General features: G+C 38.8%; 1 protein-coding gene across 1 annotated transcript; it reads right to left on the bottom strand.

The window, feature by feature from the left end:
* Positions 1–1,028: 1,028 nt before the first annotated feature.
* On the bottom strand, positions 1,029–9,433 carry mep1ba (meprin A subunit beta a). The gene is made up of 15 exons (XM_084922370.1): positions 9,392–9,433; positions 9,224–9,251; positions 8,971–9,021; positions 8,837–8,880; positions 7,840–7,918; positions 7,633–7,750; positions 7,040–7,218; positions 6,663–6,881; positions 4,581–4,730; positions 2,838–3,053; positions 2,347–2,603; positions 1,832–2,042; positions 1,566–1,742; positions 1,189–1,445; positions 1,029–1,073 (listed from the first exon to the last, which is right to left on the bottom strand). Exons 1-15 carry the CDS (start codon positions 9,431–9,433, stop codon positions 1,029–1,031), a joined length of 2,073 nt encoding a protein of 690 aa, XP_084778496.1.
* Between the last annotated feature and the right edge of the window lie 1,448 nt (positions 9,434–10,881).

The raw sequence follows: 10,881 nt of genomic DNA, 5'->3' as shown, positions 1-10,881 counted from the left end.
GAGGTGAAAATCTTCAAAAAAAACCAACAACTTGAAGTTCAGTCGCCTTTTTCTCAAGCTCTTAAGACTAAAGGTAATTGTGTCGTTAAACTTAAAATCCAGGTTATTCACCTTTGAAAATCTAAAAACGAATGCTTTGATTCCCAAACCTTTTCCTGGGTTACTTTCCCCAAAAATATTTCTCCAACTCAATGGGAGGATCCAGAATAATGTTCAGGTAAAAACGCATATCATCAGCCAATCCTTTGTGTAATTTATTTTGGTTTACGTAATTCCCTCATTCTAATTTCACTGATGCACCTCAGCCATCAGTGTTGGACATGTGTCCTGCGTTCTGCACTTACCACCTGAACCAAAGCATTTACAGTAGTGTAAACACAGGTAAATTAAATTTTAGATGGACATGCATACATACGTACACATCGATGGTTAGGGTTCAGAACCAGGGAAAAAACACTGATAATCCCCTGATGTGTATTAGTTGTGTCCAACATTAAAAATAAATGACTAAACATCCTGACCTGATTCTCCCAGGAGTCTTGTGAAAACAGACTCAATGTCACTAAATATCTTTCTTCTTTTCATGACCCCAGTTTCACTCCCCATCCATTTTATATGCCACTATTGTATGTCATTAACTTTGTGTCATTGCTCCAGTAGTGCTTTTTTGTGTCTATCACTTTTATCTTCTCTTCTCCTTCCTTTCCCAGTTGTGTCAGATGGCTGCTTTCCATGCACCTGCTTCTATGAGGGAATTTTTCCCACCACTTCTAGTGGATTTCTCTATAATTTTCCATGTTGTCATTTTACATTATAAAACTCCCTGAGATGTTGTGTTGTAGCGCTGAAGATACAACTCATGTCAGAAAGTGGACAAATGCTATAAAGACAAATGCTGTCAGATTTTATTTAATTCAAAGTCCGATTGCACTTGGTGACAATCTGATTAAACAATTGCTGAAATCACTGATTCACTCATATTGTAGTTTCTGTTCTGGCCACTGTCACGTGTTTCCTTTGACTGCCCATCACGGTGTAGAGAAAGGAGGTGATACATCTTTACTTGGTTGCTCCTGTAATAAAAAAGAAATTTTATGTGGATTTGATCAAATTTTCTTTAGACTAATCAGCACAGAAGGACCACAGTAACAACTGAAGATGTGCTGACTCTGTTTTAGTCGTACTCACTTCCACGAATCCAGATATGTTATGAATGATCACCCCCTCCTGCTGTCTCTTCATCTTACTCGTCCTCCAGGCTTTCCCCACAATCAGCATGGAAACCACCAGCATGAGTCCTGCCACTGATCCAGCGATAGCTATGACTACAGTGGTGTTATTGACAGCTCCCTGTGGAGCTGCTTGATCTGCTGCCTTTATCGGTCTCTCATCACCATGGACGACAGAGTTGGGCATAGGCTGCGGCTTCAACAAGTCCGATATATCTGAGGGAAGACAAAAATGGCAAGGCTAACCAAACAGGGGTGGGTCATAATATTTGTCTCAGAATTGTAATTCTGATCAAAACATTGTGGTTCCCATCTGTTGTCTAAAAGCTTCCTCACCTTCCAGACTGAAGAGGAAGAAGGCGTCGTCTCCTTTGATGAAGTATCTGCTCCTCAGTCTGTCGTGGGTGATGAAGCTACTTGTTCCTAACCCTGGGCCTCGATAGTAATAACTGCCATCAGACTCAGTTATTTTAGAGCCCACAATCTTGGGATTATCCCAGAAGAACTCAGTACCTGGAGAGAAAACATGGAAACGCAACAGCTCACTGAAAACACGGAATGACTTTGCAAATAATTAGTTAACCTGTTGCCCTGCTTCTTACCATCAGAGGACATCCTCGCAGGGTCGGTGGTGATCATTCGGTTCATGTTCATGTGCTGCCTGATGTCGGACTGCTGATCCATCAAGGTCATGGTTACTTGGTGCCATGGACATGGCCACTTGAGATTGTTGTCATTGGGGCCTGAGGTCAGGTGGAAGTAGATGGCCATATACCCTGGATTGCTGCTTTGCCCGTTTAGGTAAACACCTACCTGAAGAGGACAGGGCAATATGAAGTACTGAGCACTTTAAAGGTAGAGATGAGCACTTTGTAGCTACCACAGGGTTTCCACGTTCATTACCTAATGTACACTGGTTCAAAAACCTTTTGTTTCTCTCCCATTTGAAAAAGACAGGCTCTAAAATAGTGACTAACTGTATTTGAACGTCAAAAATAAACAAAAATAGTGTTTTATTTATTATGGAGGACCGTACTTTGAAGTGTTTCCAGTTATTTTTAATGCAACAGAATTAAAAAGATATATAAATATTAAATAGTAATTAATAGTAATTTACCTCGAAGGTGTAACCTGTTGGTGACACAAAGCGAGGGCTGCTCATTCTCTTTCCAGCTGGTGTGGTGGCCAGCAGCTCGTTGATGCCACGGATGTGCCAGATGTGATGAGGACACTTTGTGGATGACAGGTTGATGTCATCCAAAGAGAAACCTCCCTTTGATGGATTCATTCCCCTCACGCCCTCGAAAACCACTCGGGCCTTCTGTGTCACGTTCAGGTTGATGTTATGCAGCTCCCAGGAGCCCATGACACCTCCTGCAAAGATGGAAAAACAGATGTTAATTCTTAATTTATCAATTATATCCGAACTTTAACACATCCGTGTATAAAGTTTTTCATTCATTTAAAACTCAATTTAATTGTTCTTTTTACAAATCTCGGTTAAATGTATTGATGCTTCGCTAAGTGTCACCAAATTCAGAACTTTCCAAATCACACCTTTAACAATAACCTTCACAATCACAACTCGGTCTGTATGTCATTTCTTACCTGAAATGCTGTGGAAGAGCTTCATTTTCCCGTTGGGGTTGGCCTTGTTGTACTCTCTCACCCAGATGTTGAGAACATCATCGTCTGCCCCGGAGTTATAGAGGAAGAACTGCAGACACTGGGCTCCAGATTTGGGATAAAGCCAGCGACTTTCCAGAAAAGCACGCTTGCCAGGTTGTGCAGAGGCTGTGCTGAAGTGCATGAAGTAACCTTTCCCTGGACAGCAAAAATCAATGGTGATATTAAGTATCAACATTGTGATGTTATAGTAAATCTGATTGCCTGTGAAAGACAAATAATTGTTGAAATACTGTATTTCCAACAACTACAGATGCTTGATGCATCTCTCTTCTTTTTAAGGCATCTGCTTCTCCTTTTGTCTTTTTCTTTTGCCCAGTTTCCTCAGATTTTTTAATGACTCAACATCTTGAGATATGCCAAATTATCAGCTAATTGAGAATCAACTTCTTGGTGCAAAAACATTATCTTTAATTGTCTTTAGTATTTTTCCAAGGTTTGACTAAACAAACTGAAACAAATGATGTATTTTTGTAACAGACTTCTAGTAACAAAGTGCCTACAGGTACAATTTAAATGGTTTCTTTGCTAAATTTTCTGTTTTGTGTAGACACAACACTAGTTCATCAAATTAGTTAAGTGCTTTTAATGCTTAAATGAATAATAGGTCAGTGGTTAGTGGTTCAACAAACAACAAAGCATTCTGCTTACAATGGTCATGTAGAAGGACTGGACTGAAACTGAGTGAAAAAGCAGCCAATGACGAAAGAAAAACTTTGAAAGACCTTCAGAAAGCATGAAAAATTATTGCTCAACACCACTTTAAAAATCACAAGATGGACTCAAATTTAGATTATTTAATATTATTATTTTGATTATGGAATCAAAATATAGAGAAATTAGGAGTGTCATGAGAGTTTTGCCAAGTACTGTACAGACTAGGCAGTAGCAGTAGTACCTAGAGGGTACTACCTCAGTAGCAAGCAGTTGTGCACCTTAAAGGTACAATAAAGTACTTTATTTTCTGAATGTGTTAAATCTTTCACATTGAAAAACCTTCCAATCTGTTTGTGAAGTCCTACAAACATTTTTCTCATTGCTTTCTCTATATAACAACAGGATATACGTTTGAAGATTCTTAACAGGCATCAGTTTGTATTCTCTTGATGCACCACTGGTATTAAAGCAGTGGGATACTGGGTTTGTATTTTTGTTGTTAGCACAGCAGTAGTTCAACTTAATGAATAGAAAACCAAATAAAGAATGATTCTCTCTTTTAGTGAGATCAGTATTGAAGCATTTTATCCTTGCCGAGTTTATCGTATAAACACTTGCAAGTTATTTTTCTAACAAACTAAGCGTGTTTTTGTGAAAACAATAAATCCCTTTATCTTGATTCCAGTCTGAACTTTGCACAGGTCACTGCTGTAAATCACCTCAGCTCTCTTTGTTTTTCAGATACATGTAACCAAAGCAGTAGCTCTTAACTCAGATAAGAGCACACAGGTAATCATTCCTTGGAACTCTCAACATCTCTCCTCAGACATCCCCACCCTCCACAAACCAGAGTCCAGTTTTTGAAAGTGCACTAAATGTTTTTGTAGTGCAAACTATTTATTTAACTAAGGGAGAACTGTTGGGATTAAGAATCCCTTTGTGCATGGAAAGATCCTTCCATGAAGGCTTAGCATAATAACACACATTTTTGTGATTATTCATGGTTACCTTTGCATTGTCCCAAATTGGTGAAATCAGTCTGAGGTCCTCCAGCCACTGAAGCAAGCTGCTCCCACTTTGCATCGCCAGAGCCCTGAATCATCCCACAGATGTTCTCCTCCTCAAAATTACAGCTGTCCACAAAGGTGGAAGACGTGGCTGTTGAGAGGAAGCAATCACACTTTCACTGCTCGATCTAGTCCTATGGACAGAACACTGCCATTTTCCCTCTTTACAAAAAATACGTTTTAACTTTGGCGAAAAAAGATGGCTAAAATTGAGAAATTAGCAAAAAGGAGAGGAAGCTGACACTTTTAATATAAGGTCTTTAAGGTTTTGTTGGTATAATTTTATAATCAATATATTCTAATTATATTATATCATAGTATAGACACAGAGAAGCTGCATTCAGCTTTTATGCTCCATATATCTGGAACAAACTCCCAGAAAGCCTCAGATCAGCTGAAACACTCAGTTTATTTAAATCCAGGTTGAAGACTCACCTATTCTCAGCTGCATTTGAATAAAGCACCAAATCCACACTTTTAAGCTTAAATTTCAAAACTTACATTTTAACTACTGATTTTATCTACTGTTCTGATTTTATCTACTGTTTTTTTAAATCAATTTTAAATCGTGCTTTTTATTGTTTTTGTTTTTTAATGTCTCTGTAAAGCACTTTGAATCACCTTGTTGTTGAATCGTGCTATATAAATAAACTTGCATTGCCTTGCCTAGTATAATATTTTTATTTTATGGAAACTTGTTTTGCAAGAGTTATTGATGTGCTCTGCTCTCTTCAGCTGTGTTATCACAGATCCAAGTTTTATTGGGCTGCATTGAAGTCTGTTAAAAAGAAACAAAGTGCTGATAAAGAGCCTGACAACTAAGTTGTGATAATGCAGATAAACAGGAAGAGTACAACCATCCACATGTGGCTATATTATGATATAATACTACAAAAAGCTTCTAGGTCTAGAAAACAACTCGCAGACTTCCAGAGCTCCCGTGTGTTGACCTGAAGACAGGAAACAAATCGGCACCTGCGCCGATCACCTGTGCCTTACATAACACTGTACAGTGTAGCGTGAGGAAAGTTAATCTGTTGATTAAACTATGGTTTACTATTAAACTATGAAGACTGATTATGGTTTATTGTCCAAGATTATCAGTGTATAATCTCATCATTTTCTGCCAGACAGACTTTAATCTGTGCAACACTGCTTGGTTATCATTGGACATTGGTTTTAATGAACTGATTCAATTTATTGTTTGTTCAAAGTGCCATCGGTCACTGTATATTCAATATACGTGTAGAATTCTTGGCTACTGTTTTACAACAACACCCATGATGTGTTATGAATTTAAATATTGTTTCCCATCTTCATGCTATTTCCCATCTTGATGTTCAGCTGATGATGACTTAAGAAAAACAGGAAGATATGAAAATGCTGAAAATGAGCTAGATTAGCTTTCGCTGCACACTGAACACAAAGAGCAAATGTTTCTTTCATGCTTTGTTTCATGATCTGTGCTTAGACATCTTTAGAGTTCCTACTTGGAATCTCATTGCTTTAGTAAATAACACATGAAGTGAAAGGAGATTTTCAGTTCTGTTTGTCTGCTACACTATGCACAAATTGCCACATGAATTTTGCAGAACTTGTTGTTTGGGTTGAGTATGGGTAAATTTTACATTTCCTTGCCATAATTGTCTAAATTGTTGGAAAATGCTCAAAGAGTCACCACAAACAACAACCTCTTAAAATATTTTCAGTTTTCGCCCCATTTAATACAATAATAATCTATTTCAGGTGATTTTATCTAGTCCAACATGTTAGCTTAGCATGCTAATCCACGTTAGAGTCACTTAAGAGATTTTTATTGCATGACACAATTAGTATTTCATTTGGTTAAACTGTTCTAAGAAAAAAAGGCCATTAACACTTAATTTATGACATTAATAGTTCATTAGCACTCATTAGTTTTTGTGGTGTGGAATGTTTTCTTCCTCACCTTTGAATATTCTGTACAGTTTCTGCATTTCTTGTACTATATGTGATTCATGTCTGACAAGTTGTCATGACTCACTGCAGTTGTAGAGGCGGTTGAGCTTAGTTAGGTCACTAGAACTGAACCCCATCCTCTGGCCAATCACATCCATGAAGTGGGGGATCTTTGTGACGATGGTCGGCTCTGAGCCGATGTTGAAGGCCGTCTTGCTGTAGTGCATCACAGAACCATAGTCATAGGGAACCCCCAGTGCGCTGGACACTGTGTCATCATATGTGTTGAAGTTGTGCTCTTTACCTGAGGAATACCAGGAAGAAATTACCCTTATTTGACACAATATTTCAGTTGTCTGTCATTATTCTGACAACAGGGATATAAGAGAAACACAAACTCCTAATGGTTGTATAATCTAATTCTAGTTTAAATGAGGTGTAATTCACACTTGTCACTCTTACCGGACTCAATCTGATTCCAAATGATATCGACGTAGTCGTCACGGTCAGCTCTGGACTGCTCGTGCCAGAAGCCGAGAGCATGCAGGAACTCATGTTCAACTGTTCCCAGACTATCACAGTTGCTACCAATGGAAAGCCCCTGCTTCCCCACATGCCGGTTGCCAACAGAGGAGAAGCATCTGTAGAGGAAGAAATCTGGATGTACAAATCTCTAAACACACAGATCTCCAGTCTTCCAGGCTCAACTCACAAACTGCGTGACTATTAGCAGAAGGCAAACAGGTAATACAATTAAAGCTACCACTAATAATGTAATTTATCACTTAATTATTGTGTTTTTTTTAGATTTTGTAATTGATTTCATTTACCAGTTACTGGTTATGTCAAGTATTATGAATTATGTTTATTTATGTCACCAAGTTGTGTAAAAGTTTATGAATATATTTTGTATCATAAACCATAGTAATATATATATATATATATTTTTTTTTAATATATTAGAACCATATTTATAAGGAATGATCATGGGAATGATTACCAAATGTTATTGTAGTTTCTTTAACAAGCCACCAGAAGGTTGAAGGCTGACTCACCCATTGCCTTTAAAAACAGAGATATAGTTCTCCTCTCCTTTCCACGGCGAGAAATCGATGCAGGTCTTCAGTCTGTACTGATCAAAAGCCTTCAGGATCACTCCCTTTGCATTCATCTCTACAAAGTGCAAAATAAAATAGAGAAGCATAATGATTTGGTGCATAGAGTCACAACTGCTGTGAATGAGAGTTTCCAGAATGTCTTACCCAGGCTGTCCTCTAAGTAGTAGGGGATGATTGTTGGCCAGCGATATTGATCACCTATGATGGAGTTTCTGTCGGATGTCTAAAGGGAAACACGAATACTGTTATGTTGTAAAAATGCCCGCTAAGCCAGTGAACCTTCTTTTATCCAGCTTTAAGACTCTACCAATTACTAAAATTTAAAAAATTAATTTTATGATGTAATATAACTTGAAACTAGTGTTCGAGCCTGTAATGAAAACTACAAACAACTGGATGTTTTTTGCAAGCAGAAGAGACACCATCTGCGTGCCATTAAAAGAATATGCAGATTTAAATCATTTTAGCACTGCCATCACTTTTCTGACCAAGAACTTATGGTCATCTTCTATATGCAGTCTATCTGTGTTTTCATTATGTTAAATATCATGTGCTGGTTCACTGACATCAATAGAAGGAGATGTTAAGTTCCTAATTTGGTCCTATAAGCTATTTCAGAAGATAAATAAATCCAAAGTGACCAAATATAACATCCACAAATGTGGCTAAAATGAGTCAACAAAGCGAAAACACTAGAATCCAGTCCGGCAGGAAACGGTACAACATGACAAAGTACTGAGGGCAGACAGAAACCATAAATACACAGAAGATAACAACGGACGCGGAAACAGAAATAAAAGAAAACACAGCTTGCAACAACCAAGGTCACAACACAGGAAATTTAATTAAAATTTAAACACAAGAAACAAATGACTATCAAAATAAAACAGGAAGCGACTAAAAAGGAAATCTCTATCATCTTGGACAAAGATTTGGCAAGATACAGGAAGACATTAGGAACGCTAGACTAATTAAAACACAAACAATCAAAATTCGAAATAATCCTAAACACTAACAGAAACAAGATTACAAAGATGGTAAAAACTCCAGACTTAACACAGTGGCACTACTAAAATATAGAAAAACCCAAAAGAAATAAAAATATAAAACTCAGGATTTTCATGACAAAGGATAAACTCACTTTTTCCTGAATAATATCTCCTTCCAACAGGTCCAGCCCAGCCGCTAAAGAGAAAACAATAAAATAATTTCACGACTCCTCAGAGAGAGACATTATCAAGCAAAATGAAACAAGAACAGTGAACGAGAACAAACCTTCATTGATGTTAATGATGTCCCAGTCATGGCCTTCGTCAACATCAATTTCTGCAGGTAAGGAATCAGTGATAATAAGATAAAAGGCCTGTGAACTCTAATAACATGAACGCAGAATTGGCTGAAAATGGTTGTTTTACTAAAGCATTAATATCCAGACAAGAGTAATACAAAGAAGTATATGGAACAGTGACATTATAAGTCCAACATTCCTTCAGTAACATCAGCACCTAAAACATAAGGTTTAGCTCACCTGTATCACCGGTTAGTTTGGCTGCTGTCTGTAAAGTAAATTAGAAGGCACAACAATCAATCAAAAGAGAAAACTTTAATGTTATCCACGTGAAACTGAATGGACTCAAATCCTGTCTGGAAATGTAATAGATACTTTCATTGTATCCACATGAAGAGGTTCTCTTACCAAACCCAGAGCAAACAGTAGAATGATCCACCTGAGCTTCATGGTTCCAGCTGCAGGGCGATGCTCTCTGAAGGTCTGCTGTGTCTCAACTAAAGCTGTTAACCTGTTTTTGTGCTGAAGAATTTCACGATCATTTTATGACTCAGGTTGTTAAAGATTGTGTGGTTACATAATTCATTATTAATTTGATCCATCCATTTTCTACTGCTTATCTGAGTTCAACTCATGGCGTCAGGAATCCAAACACTTATCTGGTGTTGTTGGAGCAACAGTAAATAACAGGTTTGAATTTTTGAAGTTTAGAAGCACAGGAGAGACTCACAGATGCAGATGCGGCTTTACCGCAGAGAGACAGTGACACAGATTTAAGATAAGATAAGACTTTATTGATCCCACGACGGGGAAATTTTTGCGTTACCTCAGCTCAGGTACAGATATCAGAAGGAAATACAAAAATACAAATAAGTACCTGCACATGTCCATGCACATGGAAGGTCCATTATGCATGAAGTGGTGACCGTGGATGTTCACAGTGTCCAGTGAGTCATGACATCGTGATTGAGGGGTTATAGAGTCTAACTGCTGTTGGGATGAATGATCTGCGAAAGTGCTCCTTCCTGCAGCGAGGGTGTTTCAGTCTCTGACTAAAGGAGCTGCTCAGCGCACTCCCAGACTCGTGCAGTGGGTGATGTGGGTTGTTCATAATGGATGTCAGCTTTATTAACATCCTCCTCTCGCCAACCACCTCCACAGACTCCAGAGGACATCCCAGCACAGAGCTAGACCTCCACACCAGTTTGTCAATCCTGCTCCTGTCCCTGTCTGTGCATCCACTCCCTCAGCAGGTCACTGCATAGAAAAGGGCAGATGCTACCACAGTGTCATAGAATGTCCTTAATAGAGTCCTGCAGACTCTGAAGGACCTCAGTCTCCTCAGCAGGTGGAGTCGACTCTGGCCCTTCTTATACAGGATGTCTGTATTTGTAGTCCAGTCCAGTTTATTGTTGAGGTGAACACCCAGGTACTTGTAAGAGTCCACTATCTCGATGTCTTTTCCTTGGATGTTCACCGGTGTTGTGGGGGGTGACTTGCTCACACCAGCCAACAAAGTCACTGATGACCCCCCTGTATTCCTGATCATTGCCATCTGATACGCATCCAATGATGGCTGTATCATCTGAGAACTTCTGTATATGGCAATCGTCCGAATTATAACTGAAGTCTGAAGTGTAAAGGCTGAACAGGAATGGTGAGAAAACCGTGCCCTGTGGTGCCCCCGTGCTGCAGATTACCATCTCGGACACACAGTCATGGAGCCTCACATACTGTGGTCTGTTGGTAAGGTAGTCGACGGTCCATGCAGTCAGCTGTTTGCCTACTCCGGCTCCCTCCAGCTTCCCTCTCAGCTGCTATTTCTGCTATTTACATAGCAGAAATCTTCTACATCTTTTGCGCCTCCATGTTTCACTATGAGATGGCGGTCGACAATA

This window comes from Perissodus microlepis, chromosome 23 (assembly GCF_051167445.1).
Source record: "Perissodus microlepis isolate ML-2025 ecotype Zambia chromosome 23, ASM5116744v1, whole genome shotgun sequence".
Lineage (NCBI taxonomy): Eukaryota > Metazoa > Chordata > Actinopteri > Cichliformes > Cichlidae > Perissodus > Perissodus microlepis.
This window is presented reverse-complemented; position numbering and strand designations above follow the sequence as displayed.